This window comes from Arxiozyma heterogenica (genome assembly GCF_036370985.1).
Source record: "Arxiozyma heterogenica strain weizmannii chromosome Unknown scaffold_6, whole genome shotgun sequence".
Lineage (NCBI taxonomy): Eukaryota > Fungi > Ascomycota > Saccharomycetes > Saccharomycetales > Saccharomycetaceae > Arxiozyma > Arxiozyma heterogenica.
The window spans coordinates 372396-398696 of NW_027042659.1; the positions used below are offsets into that span (position 1 = coordinate 372396).

At 31.1% G+C, this 26301-nt stretch overlaps 9 protein-coding genes across 9 annotated transcripts; 5 read left to right on the forward strand and 4 right to left on the reverse strand.

Annotated features, from left to right (window-relative positions):
• Window positions 1-596: 596 nt before the first annotated feature.
• On the reverse strand, window positions 597-1586 carry PWA37_004599 (uncharacterized protein; the record flags this gene model as incomplete). Its single annotated transcript, XM_064861079.1, has 1 exon — window positions 597-1586. One exon carries the CDS (start codon window positions 1584-1586, stop codon window positions 597-599), a length of 990 nt encoding a protein of 329 aa, XP_064717319.1.
• A 636-nt stretch (window positions 1587-2222) lies between these two features.
• Window positions 2223-8948, forward strand: FAB1 (1-phosphatidylinositol-3-phosphate 5-kinase; the record flags this gene model as incomplete). The annotated part of the gene is made up of 1 exon (XM_064861080.1): window positions 2223-8948. The coding sequence occupies one exon, from the start codon at window positions 2223-2225 to the stop codon at window positions 8946-8948; it is 6726 nt and encodes a 2241-aa protein (XP_064717320.1).
• A 1120-nt stretch (window positions 8949-10068) lies between these two features.
• On the forward strand, window positions 10069-11556 carry PWA37_004601 (WD40 repeat domain-containing protein; the record flags this gene model as incomplete). The annotated part of the gene is made up of 1 exon (XM_064861081.1): window positions 10069-11556. The coding sequence occupies one exon, from the start codon at window positions 10069-10071 to the stop codon at window positions 11554-11556; it is 1488 nt and encodes a 495-aa protein (XP_064717321.1).
• A 563-nt stretch (window positions 11557-12119) lies between these two features.
• PWA37_004602 (uncharacterized protein) lies at window positions 12120-13727 on the forward strand (the record flags this gene model as incomplete). The annotated part of the gene is made up of 1 exon (XM_064861082.1): window positions 12120-13727. One exon carries the CDS (start codon window positions 12120-12122, stop codon window positions 13725-13727), a length of 1608 nt encoding a protein of 535 aa, XP_064717322.1.
• Window positions 13728-14313: 586 nt separating this feature from the next.
• LSB3 (Lsb3p) lies at window positions 14314-15717 on the reverse strand (the record flags this gene model as incomplete). Its single annotated transcript, XM_064861083.1, has 1 exon — window positions 14314-15717. The coding sequence occupies one exon, from the start codon at window positions 15715-15717 to the stop codon at window positions 14314-14316; it is 1404 nt and encodes a 467-aa protein (XP_064717323.1).
• A 1438-nt stretch (window positions 15718-17155) lies between these two features.
• On the forward strand, window positions 17156-20185 carry DCP2 (decapping enzyme complex catalytic subunit; the record flags this gene model as incomplete). The annotated part of the gene is made up of 1 exon (XM_064861084.1): window positions 17156-20185. One exon carries the CDS (start codon window positions 17156-17158, stop codon window positions 20183-20185), a length of 3030 nt encoding a protein of 1009 aa, XP_064717324.1.
• Window positions 20186-20336: 151 nt separating this feature from the next.
• NCS2 (Ncs2p) lies at window positions 20337-21734 on the reverse strand (the record flags this gene model as incomplete). The annotated part of the gene is made up of 1 exon (XM_064861085.1): window positions 20337-21734. One exon carries the CDS (start codon window positions 21732-21734, stop codon window positions 20337-20339), a length of 1398 nt encoding a protein of 465 aa, XP_064717325.1.
• A 588-nt stretch (window positions 21735-22322) lies between these two features.
• MRP35 (mitochondrial 54S ribosomal protein bL35m MRP35) lies at window positions 22323-22601 on the forward strand (the record flags this gene model as incomplete). Its single annotated transcript, XM_064861086.1, has 1 exon — window positions 22323-22601. One exon carries the CDS (start codon window positions 22323-22325, stop codon window positions 22599-22601), a length of 279 nt encoding a protein of 92 aa, XP_064717326.1.
• A 352-nt stretch (window positions 22602-22953) lies between these two features.
• Window positions 22954-25938, reverse strand: NMA111 (Nma111p; the record flags this gene model as incomplete). Its single annotated transcript, XM_064861087.1, has 1 exon — window positions 22954-25938. One exon carries the CDS (start codon window positions 25936-25938, stop codon window positions 22954-22956), a length of 2985 nt encoding a protein of 994 aa, XP_064717327.1.
• Between the last annotated feature and the right edge of the window lie 363 nt (window positions 25939-26301).

A 26301-nucleotide genomic window follows, 5' to 3' on the forward strand; every position in this document is an offset into this window, starting at 1 on the left:
AACACTTTGTTTACAAAAGAAGAAAGACACCCAGAACGAAACCAAAAAAGAAAGAGAGAAAAAGCTTCTCTCCTGCAGTGTATAATGCTATATTATGTTCATATAACACACACCAACAGATTTTTCTGACATTACGTTAGTCCACGGCGATTCGTTAAACATTTGCGTTGCAGATTTGTCGCGTTATATCATCTGTGTGTCTCCCCTAATTTCTCCTTCTTTCTCCTCGTTTTTTTCTTTATTTTTTATTTTTTATTTTTTTTTTTTTATTTTTATTTTTTATTTTTTTTTTTTTATTTTTTTTTTTTTTATTGTTATTGAATTAATAATAATAATAGTAATAACGGAAAAAAAATATTACAATTACGTACAGGAAAAACAAAACAAAAACACCTTACAGGGGAAATAAGGGAATAAGGTCCGACGTTTGTGTGCCATAAAAGACAAAAGACAAGAGAAATAAACAAACAATAAGAAAACGAATGATTTTCTCATGTTATGATTTTTTTGATAAAAACTTCTTCTTCCTTTTTTTTTTTTTTTTTTTTTTTTATTCTTTTTCGAAGCTGTCCGCGTTTCATGCCAAAATCGAGTATTCAGGAAAGAATTAAATTGGCATACAAGTATTCACATACCATAATGGCCCACTTATTAATACTTCCTTGATCCAGATGTTCAAAATCATCGTCTAAAGTATGCCAATTGCTTGGAAATGGATTAGGTATTAAATGCAACGTAGATACTCCTTGGTGCCAAAATGGCGAATGATCATCATCAATAATAATCTGATTCATATGTAGAAACCCTCTATCGTTTATATCCAATTCTTTATGCAATTTGGTCTCAATCCCATACGCAGATCTTAAATATGCGTCCTCAATATCACTTAGTAATCTATAATGTCTATGACTCTTTCTATAATAACTTGGAATACTTTGATTACCTTTACTACCTATGAGATCCAACAGAACAAATGTCTCTATTTTATTTATAAGTCCGATCTCTGTCCATTTTTTGGCAAGATGGCGTGATCCATATAGGGAATCGCTGCTGGACCATTCCCCAAATGCTTCTTCTCCATCAAAAAATATCATCTTTATCCCCATATCCCGTCTTATATTTAATTTATCTGTGGAATATAATCGATCAACAAATTTTGACGCATACATAAGTATCGCACATGGAACAGCACTATCCATCCCTCCAACAAATCCCTCCGGTAACACCTTACTATCATAATGGGCTGCAAGAACAATAAATCGCTCTGCATACGCATTCAATGTATAAACAATATTAGTAAACATATGTCCATTTTCAGAAAACTGATCAATATAAAGATCCAAGCCCTCTGAATCTTTGTTTACCATTTTCTTCCGATAAAAATCTTGAATGAAATTCTGGATTAACATTGATTCCTCACTCCCTGGAACCCTTGTCGTATTAAACGGTAATAACAGATTATCCTCATTATTGTCTGTTAAAGAAAGCTCCACACATAATGTTTCATCGTAATATTTCATGTTGTTCTCATTTATTTCATATTTGTTTCTTAACCCAACACAAAAGGTTATTAAAAAAATAAACATAAAACAAAATTGGCTAACATATCTTTCCTGACAAGCATTTCAAAATACACTTTATCCACAATCCTAAAAAATCCTTGTATCTATCTTTTAATGACTTTTGATTTATACATATATATATATATATGTGTGTGTGTGTGTGTGTTTATTGTTAATAACATAAAATACAGTAGACATTTGTCAATTGATCTGTTTCATAGTCACTAGTCTAGATCGATGCCGTTTGTTTACTATATTAGATATTCATACTTACCATTATTTGATAATCTTCTCATTTCTATCTTTTCACAACATCGCTTTTATTGTTTTTTTTTTTTTTTTTTTTTTTTTTTCTGATATCTTAATTATTTCTTTTCTTAGGATATAACCAATTATTATTAAAAAAAGAAATGTAAATATAAAATTCATATTAAGACATATATAACTAAAACAAAAAAATAAAATAAAATAAAATAAAACTACTATACATTTACACCAGTCAGTCCTCTCTTGATCCTTAAAAAAAAACCCATCACAATTAAAAATAAGTATAAACACTTCGACTAACTTGACGCCAAAAATAATAATAAGAATAATAATAACAGTTATTTAGTCTTTCTTTTCTTTTCTTTTCTATTAAAGGGGTTATCATATAATCACATGAATATTGATAAAGATGTTGAGAATACCAATACAGACAACCATAACAAGAATAAGCCCAATCAAATAACAGATTCAAACCTTACCACACTCCAAAAAACTCCAGAATACAATAATGTCGCCAATACAAATAGAACTAGCAATGTACTCCTAATGTCCGATATGCTGTCAAGACCAAACGTGTCATTAACAACAACAACTACCACTGATGTTGATACAAATCCAGTATTGAGTGATATAAGTATACCTACAAAATTAGATAATCTTCATATAGAAGGTGTACTCGATAAACAATTCAATAATCAGGTACATAGGAAGAAAAGTCCCCCATTATTGAATGGAAATCAAGATATTAAAAATGTTGCTATTGCTGGGGATAACTTTGAGGATCATACTTCTGCTTCTGAGACTGCGTTAAACCAGATCCAGACAGATTATAATGACAAGAAAGTCAATAATCGTAACAATAACAGCGGCAATGACCTAACTATGAATTTAGTTGTAGGCAAAAAAGTAGATAGCATTCTGCCAGAAAATATTATAAATATCAATACAACCTCTTCTGTAAAAATTGACAATAATAATATCCACTCAATAAGATTTCAAACATCAGATCCAAGTAATCAATTAACTACCACAAATTCCCAGTTATCAATATTCCATCCAGATGTAAATAAACACCGAACCACACAAATTAATGATAGTATGAACTCAATACATTCTAAACATATATTCCCCATTAAAAGTGATTCCATGAATGTAAATAGATCTAGTACTTATGCATCTAAATCCACTGTGAAGGCAATACCTATTAGAAATCCAAATAGTCAAAGACTATTAGACTTGGAAGACAGGTTCTCTACTCGAAGTAGATCCTCATCTATGACAACATCACTATCAAGGAGTTTTTTATTTGGTTTCTACCATGCTCAAAAAAATAAAACAGACCTTAAACAAAAGCGACCTCTTATTTCAAAAGAATATTGGATGAAGGATGAAAGTGCTAAAGAGTGTTTTTCTTGTGGGAAACCATTTACTACTTTTAGGAGAAAACACCATTGTAGAATATGTGGTCAGATATTTTGTCATGCTTGTTCTTTACTAATGGACGGGGAACGACTAGGTTACACCGGTAAGATGCGTGTTTGTTACAATTGTTTTGAACATATTAACACTTATATGGATTCTAGTGATGAAGAAGATGAACTTGACGATGCAATTGTAGAAAATAACAATCATCTTAACGAGAGTGGAATTTTATCCCAAAAAAAACTCTCATACGAAAAAATTAAAGATAGAAATTCTATATCCAGTGATAGCAATACTTCTTCAGACGATAATCATTCAATATCTCTAAACAGTGGATTGTCTTTATCAGTCTCTGAACCTACCGAAAAACGACAAAAAGAAATCATATTATTGAACCAGGATGATGTCCGAAGTATCATTACTGCTGATGAAGACTCTAAACTATTTGTCATGACTCCTTCACCACCTCCTAAAATGGCAATTCCTGCCACTAAACAAGGAGGATCACTGGAAATTGGTTTTGATAGAAATCGCTCTGATAGAAAAAAAAATAAATATTATACCTTCAATACCCCCAGCTATTCAAATAATAACGAACGCTACACTATTAGAGATGTCGATATGCTACCCAAACAATACCGTTCGAAGCATAAGAAATATCAAAATGCAGGGTCCTCTGAAAAATATTATTCTCTATCACCTTCTGAAAATCGTCACAAGCGCATTCCAAGTATGAACTCCTTACGAAAATCTCTTTTAAATTATGTTGGCTCAGGAAATAAAACAAGCCCATTTTCACAAACTTTTGATAACCAGCAGCAACCAGAAATATATAACAACACAGAACCCCAAAAAGATGGTATTAAGACTGCTAGCACAATAATTGGCAATTTAACTAACAAAAATTTTAAGTTCCAGTTTAATTTCAAAAAAGATGCACCTAAGGATAGAAACTTGATTCAAGACAATCTCGTACATGTAGACGATGCAAGAAATTCAGAATTAAGATATGATTCAAGTGGTAGTGACAACAGTCTTGAAGATGAAGGTACAATGTCAATATACTCTTCTTTACATGATCTTCCAGTAGCGACAAATCCTATAAGATCAACTAGAAATTCATCCAGGTCATTACAAAGAGCACAGGCCTCATTAAAAAGAATTCAGAATAGACGAACCAAAAACAGAAATAAAATATTCTATCATCATGATTTTGAACGTTTGGGCATGAGTGCTCCCAATCTTTTATCAGTTGTTACCGACGATGATGCAGGAAATAAATTTTTAGAAGATACCAATTCTCATAAAAATTCTGCTAATAATACTGATGATCTTATTGATGAAATTTCTAAAAGCAATGCTATTCTCGAGAAACGTGAAACTATTTTAAATGCACGGCACTCAAAAACAAATAATGTTAACACACAATGGAAGCGACTATCCAGTATTTCATTGCATCATCCTCATAGAACAAGTAGTACATACAGTTTTAAAAAAAATTTACTCAATGAAGTTGCTACGGTTCATATGCACTTGCTTTTAAAGCAAGTATTAGCTGATCAGGATATTAAAGGTAAGGAAAGATGGGAAACTGTATTTAAAGAAGTTCTTTTAAAGAAAGTACAATTTATTACCTTGAGTGCTCGGGATTCAAACACTTTAGATTATAGGCAGAAGTATGTCAAAATAAAACGAATAGCTGGCGGTACAATAGAACAATCAGAATATGTGAATGGAATCGTGTTTTCAAAAGCTTTACCTAATAAATTAATGCGTTCATACATTGATAATCCCAGAATTTTATTAATCATGTTTCCTTTAGAATATCAAAAGAATGAAAATCATTTTTTAAGTCTTGAAACAGTACTTGCCCAAGAACAGGAATATTTAAACAAGTTGGTTTCTAGATTAACTTCATTGCATCCTGATATCATATTCGTAGGTGCTAATGTTAGCGGATATGCGCTAGATTTACTTTTAAAAGCTGGCGTCACCGTCCAATATAACATAAAGCCCCAAATTATAGAAAGAATTGCAAGACTAACTGAAGCTGATATTGCTGTCTCTATTGATAAATTAGCATCCAATGTGAAGATGGGAGAATGTGGCTCATTTCAAGTCAAAACTTATATATATGGAAATATTAGTAACACATATACTTTTTTGAAAGGTTGTAATAGTGATTTGGGAGGAACACTTTTGCTCAGAGGTGACTGTAATGAAAATTTAGAAAAAATTAAACATGTTGCAGAATTTATGGTTTATGTTGTATTTGCTTTAGAGTTAGAGAGTTCCTTTTTTAATGATAACTTTATTCAACTTTCATCGTCCTTTTACCTTGAAAAAAGCAAACAAAAACGCATGAGTATTTTTGATGGCTATTATTTTGAATTCCTAGAAAAATTTAGCCATCGAATATTAACGACATCACCTACTGTTGAATTTTCAATGCCTTTTCTTTTAAGCAAGGCGAGAGAACTTGAAGCCGAAATTAAACATAGACAGGAACAACAGGCAGCATTGGAAGATAAGGATATATCCATAAATCACCCAGAAATCAAGGAATTGGGCATCGAATCCACACTTACATTTAAAGATATGAGATATATTACTAGTTTTTTGCAACAGAAAAGGATTGAAGACTTACAAGCTACTTTCAAAAAAAGATGTAAACAATGGGAAGTGTTCTATTCATTATCACATAATATGTTAGGTACTGGTTCTCATCAAGCTATTACTGTTTTGTATTCGATGGTTTCAACGAAGACTGCAACTCCATGTATTGGTCCACAGTTGGTTAACATCGACTATTTTTGGGACACTGATATTTCAATAGGCCAACTGATTGAAAATATTGTACTTACAGCACATTATCCTTGTGAACAAGGTTGTAACAGTTATCTGTTTGATCATTACAGGAGTTATGTTCATGGTACTGGTAAAGTCGATATTATGATTGAAAAATTCCAAACAAAACTTCCTAAACTTAAAAATATTATCTTAACTTGGAGTTATTGTAAAAACTGTGGGACTTCTACACCTATTTTACAAATAAGTGAGAAAACATGGAATTATTCTTTTGGTAAGTACTTAGAAATTATGTTCTGGAGCAAGAAGGGAAGTCTATCCGATATTGGAAATTGCTCACATGATTTTACTAAGGACCATGTCAAGTATTTTAGTTATGGTGATTTAGTAATAAGGATGGAATATTCAGATTTAGATATACATGAGGTCAATACTCCTCCTGTAAGAATGAGATGGCAACCCAATATTGATATAAAATTTAAGGTTGAAAATTACTATAAGATTTTAGATAAAATAAATATGTTCTATGACAGTGTTGTGGACAGATTAGAACATGTCACACTTGATAGTATACATCATAGTAAAAAACAAAATGCCGAGAATAAAATCAATGAAATGAAACAAAAAGTATACCAAGAAAAGAAAACATTATTCTCAGACCTAGAATCTCTGTATCAAAGATATCCAGGTGATCAACACTTGCAATTGAATCGTTTATTAAAAATTGTATGTGACTATGCAGCCGATTGGGATAATGACTTTAATTTATTTGAAAAAGAATATCTTCCTTCAGAAAGAGATATTACTAGAATTACATCAAAGCAGCTAAAAAAATTATTTGGAGAGCCTAAATCAACAGAAAGTGAGTTGGACATGACTAATAACAATACTACAACAACATCAGATACAATATTAGCTACTAATGAAAAAGAAAAAAGTAATAGAAACTCATCTACAGGAGACCAGAACACACTTGTAAAAGGCAAGCAATCTGAAAATTATAAACATGCACTGATGATTCAACAAAAGGATAATATTCAGAAACCACATAATGATAGTCCTGAAGCTGAACCATTAAATAGTGAAGAAGGATCCATAAGCACTGCCATAGATTTGGAAGAAAACAAAACTAAGAAAAATTCAAAAGTACTGGAATTAGCATCTTTTTTCGATCAAATACATTTAGATGCACTTCCTAAAGATTCTGAACTTCATAAAGAATTCACAAGACTAAGAGGTGATAAAAATAAATACAAGAATTATAAATTACAATCATCTGCTCCAATTATCGAAGTGTACAAGAATGTTAAAGATGCTGTTGCAGAGCCATTACATGATCCAGGCAGTCAAAAAGACCATGAAGTCTTCGATCATAAAAACATACTTCAATTGACAGATAATATCATAACAGATGATAATAAAACATTGGAAAAAGAAACTTCTGCCAATTTAGAGAATGAATTAGAAAATTCTATTACTCGCTGGGGAGAAAAAGTATGGAACCAAGAAAATAACGAAGACAATACACTGCCAGAGCACGTATCGTTAGGTTCTGAATCCTCCTCTAGAAGCACTGCTGAAACCAAACCTCCTAAAAAAGAAAGCATTGTAGTACAGCCGGAAAAATCTTTGTTAATGAAAGCTATAACAAATTTTTGGGCAGATCGATCTGGGTATCTTTGGAAGCCTTTAGTTTATCCAATTTCCTCGACTGACCATGTATTTGCCGATAATGATGTAATTATAAGAGAAGACGAACCTTCTTCTTTAGCAGCATTTTGTTTAAATATGCTAGATTATAAAGAAAGAATGTTAGCTGTATACCAAGCATATTCACAAAATTTACCTTCTATACAGAATACTGAAAATACAAGTATATATACTCTGGACACAGAAAATCATTCTACTACCAGTGCATCTCATACCACAAATGTAAATTCTACAGAAGAAGAAAACTCTATTTTACTTCGGCTAAGTGAAACTCCAGAGATTTTAGAACAGATTATGACTAAAAAAACTGCGGTCCATCTTCGATATCAATTTGAAGATGATTCAACAGTAATGTCGTGTAAAATTTTCTTTTCTGAACATTTTGATGCTTTTAGAAGAACTTCTAATTGCAACAATAATTTTATACAAAGCTTGTCAAGATGCATTAAATGGGATTCATCTGGTGGTAAAAGTGGTAGTACCTTCTTAAAGACTCTAGATGAACGATTTGTCATCAAAGAGTTATCTCACTCTGAGTTAGATGCATTTATTAAATTTGCACCAAGTTACTTTGAATATATGGCACAAGCAATATTCCATGATTTGCCTACCGCCTTGGCTAAAGTTTTTGGATTTTATCAAATTCAAGTTAAAAATCCAAATTTATCAAAGAATTATAAGATGGATATTATTATAATGGAAAATTTATTTTATGACAATAAACCAAGCAGAATTTTTGATTTGAAAGGTTCAATGAGAAACAGACATGTTGAGCAGACTGGTAAAGAAAATGAGGTTCTTCTAGATGAAAATATGGTGGAATATATTTATGAGTCTCCAATATATGTTAGAGAATACGATAAGAAATTATTAAGAACTTCTCTATGGAATGATACATTATTTCTAGCTAAAATGAATGTAATGGATTACTCTTTAGTTGTTGGACTCAACAATGACAGCATGGTGTTGACAGTAGGTATTATTGATTTTATCAGAACTTTTACTTGGGATAAGAAACTTGAAAGTTGGGTGAAGGAAAAAAGTCTTGTTGGAGGTGGAAATAAAGTAATTAAACAACCTACTGTTGTTACACCAAAACAATATAAAAATAGATTTAGGGAGGCTATGGAAAGATACATTTTGATGGTTCCAGATCCCTGGTGTCAAGAATATATGTAATTATTTTTAAATAATTGAATATCAGAATAATCAAAGATAAATAAAGGGTAATTATAACTATTGCTCCTTGATTGTTGTGACATTTATGAATCGTGCTTAGCTTACTCTTCTCTTGTAACGTTTTCCTCCAAAGTAAAATTTACAGATTGTAAAATATTTAGTGATTTTATGAACCATTTTCTGGAATGATAAAATGAAATTATCTCATTAATCCAGCTTAAGTTACTCAATAAAAAAATTAGGACAATAAAATAGGATATTACCGACATTCTTTCAGTAGACATAGTTATTAAAAGGCAAAAGTGAAGCTTTATTTAAAGTTGGTATCGTTATACTCTGTAAATACTTGATGAAGAACAGTTGTTTTTAATTTTAATATTTTAGTGAATATTATATCACAGTATTGAGAAATCCATAATCCTGTTAAGATATCTGAAAAAGGATCGAAATAGATAATTTCCTAATATTATAGATTTTCTTAACGTAGGATGCAGAACTCGTAAAAAATCTTTAATAATTTCAAAAGATTCCTTTATCAATCAAATGTTGTGCAACATACTTAAATTAAATAGCAAATATCTGTCCTCAGATAATTAAATTTTTGTTGGAACTTTCTATAATATAAAATCAGTTTCTTCCAAATTTAACTAAGATTATGCAATAATTGTATTGATAATAATGAAAAAAACTTATATTTACTAAAAGGTCAAAACTAAGACTTGTATTAAAATTCCATTTTAGTATAGTAAAACTACAAGTATTAGGCTCTGCTGTAGTATTAATAAAATGATGTGTTGTGTAAAGTCTACTATTTTGTTAGACCTTTTTATGGTCTTTACTACTATTTCACTTTTGTAAACCTTAAGGATCTTCGGACATGTAAAAAACAGAAAAATACATAAAAAAAAAGTAAAAAGAGTTAAACATAAAATCCAAAGTGTGGACCCTGTCAAAATATCATATGAGCACAAGTTTTAAAAAAGTTTTATTTTAAGTACATTCCTATTTATATTTTGTTAAAGAAGTACTTTAGCTACTAGTGCTTGTTAACTTACTATGGTAATACATCAATACAAGTGATACATATATATTTTAAGACGGTAACACATACTATAAAGGGATGCAAAACTATGGCTCCTCATATATAGGAATAAATCGACATAGAACATCTATTATTACTACTATAAAAGGCGGTTACAACATATTTAATGTAGATCCATTAAGACTCGTTTTCAGCGAAACAAATGGAAAATATAGTATAACTGAACTTTTCGATTCATCTTCTTTAATTGCTGTGGTTGGCAATGGTGAGGACCCAGCTTATTCTACTAGACAACTACTGTTAATAAATTTGGTTAATTTAAACTGTATTTGTAGATTGACTTATCCCAGTACGATTATATGGGTAAGAATAACATCAGATCAATTAATTGTAAGTTTAACGGATCGAATCTACATTTATAGGCTATGTAACATGAAGTTATTACATGTTATAGAAGGGTTGAATATTAATAAGAATACAATAGCAGTTTCATATAATCAAATAAATAAATTATTGGCGTATCCTATCTGCAAAATTACAAATGAAACAAATATCACAAAAAGGCAAAATCAATCACATAACATAACTAAAAAGAATAGAAAATTTAATACAGAAATATCCCCCAAGCATATCTTAAAAAATACTTCCTTTTCATCTGTCGATACATCCTACACGAAAAATTTTGAATTTAATAATGATAATTCAGATGCATCTCCATATAGTAATGACAAAGATTTCATTGGTGATGTTTTGATATTCGATCTAAATAAACTACAGCCTTATCTAGTGATAGAAGCGCATAAGCGGAGACTCCAAGTTATTACTTTAAGTGATGATGGATCACTACTTGCTACTGCATCTAAACTTGGCACGATTATAAGAGTCTTTGATGTTTCTACTGGAGAAAGAATTTGTCAATTTCGACGGGGAAGATACCCAACCACAATTAAGTGTATCTCTTTTAGTAAAGATAATAAATATTTAATTGTGGGTAGTTCAAGCCACAAAATCCATATATTTTCTATTGAACGTAAATCAGAAATTTTGATTGATAACAACAGCAATAGCACATCCAATAACTCAATAAATTCAGAAATTGATAAATTACATGATTTAAGTAATATATCAGAATTAGATGAAGAAGATTTTGTAATAGTGTCTGATGAAATACAAGATGTAAAATATCCACGTAATATAAAAGAATTATTAAAAGTTTCATCAAGAACAATAACCAAGGAAGCATCTAAACAATTTACTAAATATTTCATATATGAGGCCACGTCAAATCTATCTCCAAAGAGACATGCTGCATTTTGTAAAATTCCAGATGATATTAAGACATCACCAAAAGTGGTATTTATGGGGGATGCACAACGTATTCAGAAAGATGATTATCTAATCATATATCCACATAATCGAACATCCAGTAAAAGTCGACAGTGGATAAATGTTAGAAAAATATATCTGATTGATGAAGAAGGGTATTTATTGGTATATATTTTTGATCCCTTAGGAGATGAAGAATGTGCTCTATGTAGTAAGTCACTTTTATTCAATATAGAGTAAATTCACATATTCATCTAGTCTAAGAAACGTAACCTATTCGATGATATTATGAAAGAGTACAACAAATTGCAGAAAGTTCTAATATTACATCCAGTTGATACACATGGTCAAATACTTACACGTTCGTTGATACCAACACTTTTACTACTAGACCATATTTCAATGACCATAATTGATATATAAAATCGGATCTAACTGTAGAGTGAATCATTTCATATGAGAAAGAGGAAACAATATAGGTCAAATGTTGGTTTATTCTATCTGCCACATACACACATATATATATTTGGTGGTTATACTTAATTCTCTCCACATATATTTATTCCTGTCTTTACTTTTTCTTCCTTCTTTTATGTTTCTTCTATCTATCTACAACATTTAGCCGCGTATGTCATGGTTTTTCTTTTCCTTCTAAATATATTCTCATGCTATTTTATGTCTGTTTATTTATGTATTTAATATCAATGATAGCTGGCGGCTAAATACAATATGATTATATATTACAGAGACTCAAGAATATCAAACAGGAAACTGAAAAATAAGTAACATAAATAAATGTTACAATGGTTTTCTCGTTGTTTGACAATTCACATGACGAGGATATGGGGATCAATCTAAAGATCGATTTGGAAGAAATCGGAAATGATGGTATTTTATTTCTTAGGGGAAAGCATGATAGGGCATCACCAATATTTCTTTCTGGCAAATTAAGGTTATCTAATTGCAAGAAAATACATTGCCGCAAAATTTATATAAGGTTAATGGGCAAAATAAGATTGAATGTTCCTATCCCAGCAAAAAAAATCTACAGAACACGTGAAGTAGAATTCATAAAGTTAGAATCATATTTTTATCAGCATTGCTGGGATGAAATTGAAAATTTTGGATTACTTAAGTGTAGTAATCCTATAAGTAGTAATGAGATGGCAAATGAGGTTTTTAATAAAACCCCAAATTTTTTCAAAAGTCTCTTTTCTGATATAAATGAACGATATAAGCATCCCAAACGGAATATACTAATATTTGACCCCGGTGAGCATATATTATCTTTTAGCGCAGTTTTGCCGGGAGACTTACCAGAAAGTGTTCATAATCACCCTAATGTGTTTGTAGCATACCAATTATGTGCAACTATACAGCAATGTAAAGGACTTCCTGATTTATCAGCAACAAAACAACTCATGTTTATTAGAACTATAAGTGTGGACATGTTGGATTTCCAAAATTCGGAATTTGTAGAAATAAAGTCAAAAAATAAGATGTCTATACATGTGGAACTTCCATGGAAAATCGCCGCCATTGGCTCTAAATTAGACATTTCCTGCACAGTAAAGTCTAAAAATAATGATATCAAAATAACGAATGTCATTATCAAATTAATTGAGTATTCTAAATATCAACATAAGAATAAAGTAGTTAACAAAAGAAGAAAAATCAATGATATAAAAGTTTCAGACCCACATTTCTTTTCAAAATTCACTACAGATTCAACTAAACAAAGGATTAATCATTTCAAATGTTTTTCTTTCCCCATACCCAATAATTTAAGTCAACTGACACAAGATTGCTCAATTATGGAGAAATTAACGATTTTACATGAATTAGAGATGAATGTAAAAGTCCTTTTACCTAATCACAAGATTTGCCAGTTTGAATTACACCTACCAGTTTATCTTTATATCTCTTCTTTTATTCCAGTAAATATGGTCCAAAGAAATTATTTTAAAGAACCTAGTCTACACTTTTCAGAGCCATCTCTTGAGTCAGATGGGCCATTACCTTGTGATAGTAGTACTTTAACAAATTATTATTCTAAAAATAATAACAACATAGATATATCAAATTTTCATATATTAATGAAAGATCTTTTTCCATCTTCATACGAGAATCATATTTATGATGCAAAAGTAGAAATATATGATCATATAAATATGCCCAGTGTTAATTATATTAATAATAGTTCTATAATAATGTGTGATTCTTCAAATATCACTAAATTAAATAGTTTGTATGATGTAAAATACCCACCCCCTCATTATGAGGTATCAAATAGTCAAGCTAGAAATGAGAGAGAATCACTCACGGAGGACTATTCAGTAGATTTGATTGATATGAGAATTGATTATTTGAAAACTTCTAGAGAAAATATTATATCAGAATCCATTTTGTAAGTGAACTAACCACATGTTTTGAGATCATTTAGCTCTTCATTTAAGTCTTATAATTCTATTATTTTTCTAATTGATTGAAATAATAGCGACTATTACTAAACGATAAGGTATAATCAAGCATTTACTGTTTATCTCATAGTACATTCGTTGTGATCCCTTTGTAAGTTTTATCAAACTCCAATTGAAGTAACACTATGGGTATAATAGATATGATAAATATATAACTGAATACATGTAATCTGCTAAAATTTAAAGAAAAAAAAAAATTGAAAAAGATTTATAACGTTATCATTACATTAGTGGAATTAGTACTATATAAAAGTTAGATAAACCTTTTTTTTTCTTGTCATGGTACGAATATATATCATATTATCATTGGTTTAATACATTAACAAATGAATTGAAGGAATGAAACACAATAAAATAAATTACATGACGTTAAAAGATGGATTAGTGATTTATCATATTTTGGGTGGGATGGTAAATAATTGAATAAATTAAATAATACTGAAAATAATAAAACAACCGGTATTAACTTTGCATTTACTTTTTTTTTCCTGTTTTTTTTTTTTTGGGTAATGCTATTTTATACTAGCTCAACATAGTTAGCAGGGAAAATACCTTCAGCACCATTGACTCTACCAGTCCACCAATCATTTTGAGATTCTGATTTTTTAAGAATGGTAATCACATCACCTTTTTTGAAAGGTAAATCGCCAGGCTCTTCCCCAGCAAAACTGTACAGTGCTACAGCCTTTGGAGCTCCAGAGGAACCTATCCTTGGAGAAAGAGAAGCTGCGGCTGCGGCTGCACTAGAACCGGAAGGTGTTACTGTGTTTCCAGAAGATAGCTTTGTCTTTGAAAATTGATTGGACAAATCGTCTAGATCATTATCGTAACTTTTTCTAGTATATGAAGACCTTTGATTGCGGTCATAAACATCATCTTCCCAGCGGGATCTCGAACCACCGCGAGGACCTAATGAACTTCTGTGAGCAGCATAGTAATCGCTTGCACCATTTGAATCATCGTCAAAATCTTCACTATCAAAACGGGGTTTTGAATCTCTGTTATAAGTTCTTCTATTCCTGCTACTGTTATAATCAGACCTTCTGTTACCGTCATGGTTTCTACCATTGTAGTTATCATTGTCATAATCATCATCAAAGTCATCAAAATCATCAGAGTAACGATTATTTCTTGAACTTCTTGAATAACCTCTGGAACGTCTACTAACGCTTGAAGAGTCGAAGGAGTCTGGAATATCGTCATAGAATCTACTATCATTAGAACTATAGTCATCATCATAGCCACCATTATCATCGTATCTACTTCTATAATTGAATGCTCTTGATTCTAAAACACGGAATAAAGGATCCACGGATGGTGGAGGTCTAACTCTACCAGATAAAATCATCTTTGAAGTACAACTGTCACCATAAAATTTTCTATTAGCTTCTCTTCTTTCTAAAATTACAGAACCTTCCACAGAGACACCAGCAAACAAACCTTTAGTCTTAGAATAAGCGAATACTGCAGCAACACCACCGGTGGAAGCCGATGCAGCAGCTTCTGCGTTTCTACCTAACGGACCTGCGGCTACAGAGACGTTCCCACCCAAAGTAATGGTACCAAATTCGGAAAACGACTTAACTGCATCATAATCATTTAAAATAAACACGAAATCAGTCAATTCTAAACCAACCATACCACCCGCACCAGCACCTGCCATAGCAATTGCAGATGGTGCCGACCAAGAACCATCTTTTAATCTTGCCACGATGACACCAGAGCCAGCTCTCCCTGAAAAAAGAAAACCAGCCTTTAAAACGGTGATGATGGCTAAACCTTTAGCTCTCTTCAAAACATCATGTGGAATAACTTGGTCCTGACCAAATACTTGGTTAGGCTTAACAAAACTGGCTAATATTTTAGCTGCCTTTTTAGTTTCACTTCTCAAACTTCTTGGAATTGGATTGTTAATACCCATTCTTGATTTTTTTTTGTTTTTGTTTTTTTTTTCTTTTTTTTTTTTTACAAATTGGTTATTTTCTAAGTTATTATTGTTGTAGATGTAAACGTTGATAGACTGAGTCTGACTATATAAAATTTGATTGCTTTATGTAGTATTAGATGGTAACTAAATTGGTCGTTATATTGATCAATTAACTTTATCTGCCACTCTGTTTTATCACTATATTTTTCTTTTTTTTCCCTTCTTTCTAAGATTCTTTTTTCATTTTGCTTTGGACGTTTTATTTTTTTTTTTCTTTTTCTTTTTAGGCTTTGCAAATCACCAATTTCCTCTTTTGATTATATTGGAGGTATGGGTGTTGTGTCGCCTAAATCTTTCTTTTTTGTTTTCAAAGGAAATCGTAATGAATTACAACCAAGCCAGTTAAATGATTTATCAACTAACTAACTGATTAAGCAAGTAAGCAATCAATTAACTGTTTTGTGGAGTTATATAAGATATTAGGCTGGATATTTCTTGGCTTTTTTTAATTTTTTAATTTTTTATTTTGATTTGTTGCGACCAATATAATATTATGTGTGTCGCTTCATCCTTGTTTACATCAAGTGATAAGATTTGAAGCCTGCATAGGATTATATAAAGTATTGGATAATGACCAATTTGTGTATATATTTTAAGAAGATGTGGATTACAAAAATACCCAATGCAGATGAACGTATTTATGCTTCTTGAAAGTTGAATATTCATGTTTTAGTGTCTTTTATTCTCTATTATTTTTTCTTATTTATTTTCGGAAATTCACCAGACTTCTTGGGTCTTCTGGGCAAAAGAAGAGTGTAATTTGAGAATGCACTGCCAACACATAGTATACAAGTAAAACAAGCCATAGTATTTCTGGTTGAAATGTACAAATGCATTCATTTGTACTTTAAACAAACGCACACACACACAGATATTGAAGTGGAAGCAACGTAACATAATTGACACTTCTTTTCGTGAAAGATAACATGTCTCTAAATTGAAGTTCAGACGGTTATATATGTGTATCCGGGTAACGTAATTTTATTGATTGTCATGTTTCTTCTTTTTTTTTATTTTTTTTTTATTTTTTTGCTTTCTATTTCTAAAAAAACAATTAACATTGTCGTGTAGAGTTTAAAGGAAAACCATAACTCTTTAAAATCATAGTGTCCATCTGTATACATAACACATCGCCTACTAAAGCATTAATATTTGAAAAGTTTTACATAACCTGGTTAAAGATTGGTTATTTTAATTAGAGCCTATTTAATCATTGTTTAACAAGATTTTATAAAAAGAAGAAGAAATATATACATACATACACACATATAGACAAAAGTAATTTCACTTAAGAGAACATAAACAAGTTATTTTTCTTCTTTTTCTTTTTTTATCATTACAATTATATTATAATTCAAAACAAAAGATTGTTATGTCGTTACCTTTAAGGAATGCATTAGAAAATGTGTCATCCCTAGACAGGGTACTTGAAGACTTATTAGTACGTTTTATTATTAATTGTCCCTCAGAGGATTTATCCAGTGTAGAGAGGGAACTATTTCATTTTGAAGAAGCCTCATGGTTTTATACAGATTTTATAAAATTAATGAACCAAAATTTACCGACTTTGAAGATTAAATCTTTGTCACAATTAATAATCAAAATTTGTCCATTGATATGGAAATGGGATATTAAAGCAGATGAAGCTTTGGCAAAATTCTCTAGATATAAAAAAACAATCCCCGTTAGAGGTGCAGCTATATTTAATGAGGATCTTAATAAAATCCTATTGGTTAAAGGCACAGAATCGGACTCCTGGTCCTTCCCAAGAGGCAAAATATCTAAAGATGAAGACGATGAACAATGTTGTATACGTGAGGTTAAAGAGGAGATTGGTTTTGATCTGACTGATTATATAGATGAAAATCAATTCATTGAAAGAAATATCTCCGCCAAAAATTATAAGATTTATTTAATCAAAGATGTACCTGAAGATTTCTTCTTCCAACCGCAAGTTAGAAATGAAATTGAAAAGATTAAATGGTTCGATTTCAAAACCGTTACTAAAAATATTTATAAAAGTAATAATAATGGATCCTTCAAATACTACTTAATTAATTCAATGATTAGGCCTATCTCCATGTGGGTGAAACATCAAAAACAAGTGAAAAATGAGGATCAATTGAAACAATATGCTGAAGAACAATTGAAGCTCTTATTAGGTATCACAAAGGAGGAAACAATCGATCCAGGTAGAGATCTATTAAATATGTTGCATTCAGCGGTTCAATCCACACATATCGAAAATCAGCAATCATCGATATCAACACCAGCATTCTTACCTACACAGAATTTACCCTTTTTAAATAGTCAAAATAATAGTAATGGTAATGGAAATAGTAACAACATTTTTAACAATCCAATTTTAAATAATTCTAACATCGGACATTTACCAATAATCCAACAAACTCCTATGTTTGTCAATATGATGCCCCCAGTACGTACAACTGAACAAAGCACAATCAGATCTATGGGATTCCAGCCTTTTACACCATTTGGGTTTACTAATGGTTCGTTGCCAAATGGCCTGCAAACACCATTTGTATTGCCAAACTCCGTTCAAGGTCCAATGTTCCCAGTGAGTCAGGTTCCCTTGTCTCCAAGAAATTTACCTCACCCACTAAATGAATCACAACCGATCCATATTCCATCTACGCCAAATGTTCAATCGTTATCAAAACCATCCTTAGTAACATCTGATGATAATCAAACATCAAATCACTTAATGTCTATGCTGCAAAACACTCAAAAATCCGTATCACATCTATCTTTACAGTCTTCTCCTTCATCTCCATCAACTAAGGACGTGAAACCAAAGATGAGAATTTTACAAAGAGGAGAAGAGTTGCCATCTTCTGAAAAAGATGTTTCTGAAACTCTATCGAAGAATATACATGGTCAAAACATTGGTTCTAAACTGCCATCTAGTGAAATTTTACAAGCACAACATAATAATGTTTCAAATGATGTAGAATCTCAAAATTTGTTAAGTTTATTGAAAAAGCCTACTGCTATTAACACTACTAGCCCTATAGCAACTACTGCCACCGTTGGTATGGTAAAGAGCCATCAATTGCATAATCAACCCATATCGTCGTCGTATGAAGGTATTCCTAGTGAATCTGTTAAGGTACATGCTATCAATTCAGACAATAATGATGATGAATTCTTTGAAAATCATTCTTTTGAGGAAGATGAACCAGATAGTCTTCCTCCAAGTGTTTCTGTACCTCCAATTAGAGGGCAAAAACCTTTAAAAATATCTGACAATGACAATGTACATAGTGAAACTGAGGTAACTGAAGAGAATTACAGTGATTTTGAAGATAGTACAGACTCTGAAGATGATGTAAACGCATTCAGAACAGCATATGAAAGTGCCCCTATTGAATTACAATCAGAGGAAGAAAGTGAGGAATTAGAAATATTGAATGAAAATGAAAGTCCTTCAAAAGAATCTCTTCCTGATTCTATTTTACAAGAGAATAATTTTGCAGGGGGAGAAATTCCACATAAAAATGAAAAAAGTGAAAGTATGGTCTCAGTTAAGGGATTTAATATAAATACTAGTAATTCAAATATCAATTCTTTGAATAATAATATTAAACCGAAATTTAAAATTTTAAAAAGAGGTGAAAAATTGGAAGATATTGCAAAAAATTCTTTGTCTTCTCCATCTATAAATGATCATGTAACAAATAAACAGCAACCTTCTGTATCGACACATGAAGCAATAAAGACCCATTTTGAACAACAGCAGCAACAACAACAACAATATACTAAGTTACAAGAAGAGCAAAGTCCTGATCTTTTGGCAATTCTAAAGAATAGATTTGACCTACCAAATACAACACCACAATCTGTGAGAAAATCTTCAATACAAAAATCAGAAGAAACAAATAATGAATTATTAAATCTACTTAAGAAAAATTCTCAAGGTGTACAGGAATTTTCAGAGGATAAAGCAATAGATTTGAATTCGAATAATCAAGTAAATAATAATAATACAATGATCCAAAGTACTTTTATACAAGGAAAACAACCAGATGATTTTGTTTTTTTTAATAATCAGAGATATGCGCCAAGTGAGGTTAACACTAATCAACAAGCTACTGTTTCTTCAGGTGGAGACTTATTAAGAATGTTGCAAAGTAAGTCAAATAAAAGTAACCAAGGTACACCGGAAATATCTAATAATACTTCTTTGAATTCTCAAAGTTCCCACCCAGTTTCTCAAATAAGCCCACAGTCTGCACCTTCTTTATTAAATGAGTCAGCAGCATTACTAAGTATGTTAAAGAATCCATCTCGTTCTACACCGCAACCACAACAGCAATGTAGCATGCCAGCTTTGAAGAATTCATCCCAGAATTTCGATATATTCCATCAGGAGCAATTATAAAGAATATATATTTATCAGTTTTATAGTTTGTGTGATGTTTAATGCATAAAATAAATATAGAAATGTATTGGAAATGTAATTAGATATCTACATATATAAATTTTTTAATTTAATTTTATAAGCATATGCATAATCATGACATGACAATAATTCACTTGTCATCTGCATTGATTTGATATTCATTTAATACATCCTGTAATTCTTTATCAGTATTTCTAGGCCATATTACATTTTTACCTTTTATACCATTTAAATTGATAGTACACCCATAGCACAAAGGCACAGCATCACCATTGTTCCATATATAGTCCCTTAACTTAAGATATTGTTCGGTTTCAACACCCATTTTAGATTCCTTCCATTGTTTATAGTATTCCTTTTCTTCCTCTGTTTCAATAGGATGACCCTCATCAACAGTAATAGAATTTAACCAAACAGAGGGATTAGAATAGATAGCATTTGAACAAATAAAGCATATTTGTGGAATAGTTCCTTCTTCCAAATATTTAGTTGGAGCTTGCAATTTGTCACCAGTTCTTAAAACAGTAGAAATGATGTTTGAGTATTCACCCTCCATATCCTCATAGTATTTTCGTACTAATTCGTTAATAGACATATTTTTAATTAATGTAGTATTGACGTTCTCCTTCTTAGAGTCTTCATCTGAAATAATTAAGGATTTCCTTAAGGTATAATCAACTAATAATGAATCCATTTTTTGGCATATTATATATGCATCAATTTCTGATAAAAGAATATCTTTCATTGGGTATAGATTCTTAAATATATTTCCGTATGCTTTATCTAGCGATTCAGAATCAAGACTTGCTGCTATATTAGCACCTCTGCCTTTGATAACTAAACCCAAGATTTGATCAGCTAGCTTGGTCATCGAATTACCCCAAATTAAAACAGAACATTTAGTTTGCATAGCAAATTGTTTTACTGTATGTTGGACTATAATATTCCAAAAATCATTTCTAGTATTTCTGTTTGGGCATGCTTTCAATAAGTCTTCAATGGAATAATTATATTTTTCATCCCAGTCTAGAGCCATAGAATCGAAATTGATATTATGAACAAGGATTTGCATTAGATTCTTTTTATGGTAAAAAGTGTCTGCATTAATAAAGTGTATTTTTACATAGTCTAATATTCTATCATTTGAGTATCTTTCAGAAGAACAAATGCACTCCCATGCATCTTTAAAATGATTCAAAGTTTTATTATTTTGATAGACAGATACAATATCTAATGTAAAACCAACTCTTCCTCCATGTTGATGGTATTGTTCTCTTAATAATTCAATAATAATATCAAGGGCGACTAAACAGGAACTTTGGAAATCGAAACCCATAACAACTTTTCCAACTTCATGAGTACCATCTTTATTGTATGCAACTTTGAATACATTGCGATAATACTCATCACCCATCATACGCTTTCTTTGTTTTAAACTTACAAACTTGGTAAAACATTTGTTGCAGAAGAATTCCTTACGGGATCTGATGATTGCAATTTCCTTCTTGCACCTTTGACAAACTTCCATCTTTTATTCACAACGCTCTGTATACCTAAATGGAAGTAAATAATTCTATGGATCTCAATAATCAAATGTATTAGTTGAAGTTTGATCACCAAACTATTCTCTGGGTTTCTTCTTCTACATATATACACTAGCTCATCGAGCAAATCTTTTCTAAATTCTTTCTAGTAAAATCTGAAATAATTAATAATCAATTTTTTGTTCTTTTTTTTCCTTTTTGGTTCGTTGATAATTACGTTTTTCTTTTAATTTGCCTAAAAGGAAAAACATATAAAACCCTAGGGTTTTGTTTCTAAATCTTAGGGTTGAACAATTTTTTCCCAAAAAAAAAAGAAAAAAAAAGAACGACATCAAACACAAAAATAAATTAAAATGGGAAAATCTGAAAAGAAACTAAAATAAGTTAGAAAATGGAAAAGGGAAATGTTAAAAAAAAGTTTCAAATAAGGAACTTCACGAAGCTATTTAAAAACCAGACTTTAGACCAAAGACTAAAATACTTACTATTTTAAGAAATTCAGATCAAATTTTCAGAGTCAAGGCAAGTAAGTCAGGATTAAGATAATTTTAAAGTACGTTTAATAGTCAGTTATGCTGTTAAAAAATATATTCCGACCTATAGTGAGTTGTGGGATGGGCTTAATGAAGGGTTATTCACCATCATTAATTATGACAAGAAGTTTGATGAAAACACACAAAGCAACGGCCAAAAGATGGAGAAAAAACGCACATGGTTATAAGAGAGGTATTGCAGGCAGAAATCATGGGAACTGTGGTTGGTCTAAACGTTCGTTGAAAGCATTAACAGGCAGAAAAGAAGCAAGTTCTGCATATATAAAACATCTTAAAAGGTTGCTTCCGTACCATTGATTTCAACAATATCTCTATTTGTAGATACTAGGGTAAAATATTAAAGATTAAAATAATAAAAAAAATTCTTAATATCCATATTTGTTAATATTATTGTCTATTTTTGGTAAAGCTTACTTTTTAAAGATATAATAAAATATATTTTTAAGAAAAATATATATTTATTGTAACAGGAAACTTAGTATTCCTTTCTATTGTTGTTCAGAAGGATAACTTATTTCATGTATATATTGAATTTATATTAAAAAATAATTAGCATGTCTATATGTGTTTAAATGTTAAATAATTATTCAATTGTTCTTAATTCTTTGAACAAGGTTCCAAAGTTTGGGGATCATTACTCTCTTAACTATTATTTTTGTTCTTGATGATCGTACTTATATTCATGTTCAATCCATTTGTTTGTGATAGAATCTTTTCTTAATTCGGCAGTAGGAAAATAATGGTAATTAGTCTTTAAGGAAATAGCAAATGGCACGTTATCGTATGTCATTAGTCTTATCTTACAGTAATGATTATCAGGGATTTGCTTAATAGCAGTCAAAAAACTGTCCATATCTGGGGTTGGTATTTCATTAATGTGAGTAATGAAATTCGTGGCTGAAATACCGTATTGAATAGCTGGAGATGATTCCCCTCTAAAAACACAATAAACACCCTTTGGCATTTCAGTCATAGCTTGATGTACTGCATGATGTGGTGCTTGGACTATACAACCTGCAAAAATTATCAAACGATCAGTTTCCTTTACATTGATGGTGGATATATTTAAGTCTAGTACTTTATCTTCACGGACAACCTTAAATTTTAATAAAGGAGGGGTTTCACAGTTTTTAGCAGATGTAGTCACTCCGTCTAGATCGTCCATCTCTGTAACTAATTTATCATTTACTGATAATATTACATCACCAGTCTGTAACCTTTCTCTCTCAATAGTATACGATACTCTAGATACAGTCATAAATTGTAAACGACTGTGGGATTCAGCTTCCATTCTTTCTATCCATTCTTGGGGAACACCTCTGATTCTTGCATTTAAGATAGATATAGATCCAAATTCAGCACCTACAATATTAACTTGCGGTTTGCCACCACTTTTCAATATTTTCACGACATCCTTAATATTTACAATATCAAGACCCATCAAATAGACCTTTTCCTTGTTCTCTTGTCTTTCACCCAAGAATGATAACCAAAGAGCCCTTACTGTCCCATCATTATCTGTTAAAATACCTGAATTGCATCTAGTACTAACATTACAATCAATTGATATTGCTTCTAAATTGGTAGCTCTGTATCTTGGGATGAGATTACTTGGGATACTTATGGAGGATATATCAGTTATCACGGTGTCGGATGTTACTAATCTATTATTATGTGTAAACCCTATAAACTGAAGTTTTTCACCATGTTTTACTTTATTTTCTGAAAATTTAGGTGTTATTACATCAGCTTCGATTAATTTGGGATCATATTTAACAATAGCATAGTTTTGTGTTGGATGTAAAAATTCTACAGTGGCAGGGACAATGACAGAGTCAGCAATAGTGACAAAACAATCTAAACAGTCATGAGGAACAATTCTACGTGATACAATAACATACCCATTTTCAGCATCAATTATTAACCCAGCAGTTTTTAGTGTCTCGGCAGACAATGAATCCAAAGGTATAGCTGCCATTGTACTTACTATACAAAGGGAATGTGATAAAATTTTTAAGTCCATATTATCGGTGGCAATATCTATAAACCTTGCTTTATGTGGTTTTAATGGTTCCGCTGGGACAGGTTCACAGACATTGGTATAATCCCATATACCAGTAGTGTCATTTCTTTTGTATAATCTAAATTCACTGCACCAATGACGGTCTATATATATAGATGTAACAACTGGGGAATGGTGATCAGATAGATGATGATACTTCACTGTCACACGTTTTCTATCAGGGATTCCCTTCATAACGTTTATAAATGTGTCCAAATCAGGTGTTTCTTTATTATCAACAGCATCAATGATCCAACCTACTTTTTCCTTTGAATCAAAATTGAATGATCCAGAAGCACAACTCAAAAATACACCTTTCACTGGAAGTGCATAGCATCTTGCCATTTGATAAGATAAATCATTGAAAGTGGCACCACAGACTTCTACGTATCTATCTGGGGTAATAGAATGTAAATCTTGGATAATGGTCTTTATTATATGATCTATACCACTACGTTGTATGTGGATTGTTACTTCTTTACCCACTGAGTTATCAAAAATATCATCAACTTGAATAAAGGAAGAAATACGCTGCTCATTTATCGAGATAAGAACATCACCTTCTTTTATAAGATTATAGCCAGGGCCATCTTTCAGAATAGTTTCAGCGACTAAAAGCCCGATTTTATCTGGTGAAAAAGTTCTAGCTTTACTTTCTTCTTCAGACGTGAGTCCTAATCTTTTACATTCATCATAAGGTTTCAGTAGCCATTGAACTTGAATGGTCCCTCTAGTTATTGGTTTATTATTTTGAATACATTGTAGAGCTCTCAGTATTCTGTTCAAGGGAAGGAAGAAATCCGTGGAAGCCTCTGTAGAACCACCCGCTTGTAAGGCTACAGCATCACCATCAATATTAACAACTGGAGACCCACTAGATCCCCCTGAAGCGGATGCAGCAGCCTGAATATATTCAGTATTAAAATCATTATATGTTAATTCACCGTAATCTGGAGCATTTCTATCTAAACGAGAGATGAACCCAGATAATATACTTAGTTTTTCACCAGCATCGTTACCTACCACTCTAATTTCAGAACCAACTTTGGCTAATGAAGGTCTTAATTTTAGAGCCTGAATTTTACTATATTTGATTTTCTTTGGATCAAACTTTAGGAAACCAAAATCATGTACTGGATCCCTATATATTGGTATCACATCACACTCTTCATGATTATCAAAGACTACATATCCAACAAAAGGACCTGGACCTACCACATGTCTATTAGTTAGGATAATTCCGAGTTCAGCATCGACCACAAACCCAGTTGCCTCAGAAACTAAAGCTGGATCACAATCAAATGGAGCTACTTGTGCAAAATGAATAGATACCACAGATTTAACTACTTTAGAAATCGTATCTTGCCATTTTATATAATTTTCACTTTCTAAGGTATTAATATTATTGTCCAATATAACGTCTTCCAATAATTCCTCTTCTTCTATTTCACTATTAATTAGATTTATTCCTGTGTCATTGGTAATAATTTTCCTGTTATCTGCTACTGGGAATAATTCTTCATTTTCCAAATCAGAATATGTTCTTTTTTTTCTACTATCTGTATTAGTCATGATATACCTTCTAAAAGCTTTTTTATTATTGTTTATTTTCTAAAAGGTTTACACAAAATAATACGGCTGTAATTTACATCAAATCTATACAAGTAGTAATTTTTACCATTTAACCTGTGGCAGTTTTTATAATTATTGATAATTTTTAACCTCATCTCTTTTTTTTTTATCTCTTTTACAAAAAAAAACTACGTTAATAGTAGAGAAGAAAAAACAAAAAAAAAGTATGGTTAATTGAGGTCATATTCTACGAAGCACTAGTTATTGTAAAGATTAGAAAGTAAGTGACACGTTTAATAAATAATTATTTGATTTTTAATTGATTTTGTAAATTTAAATAATAAAATCACATTCCTTTGGTTT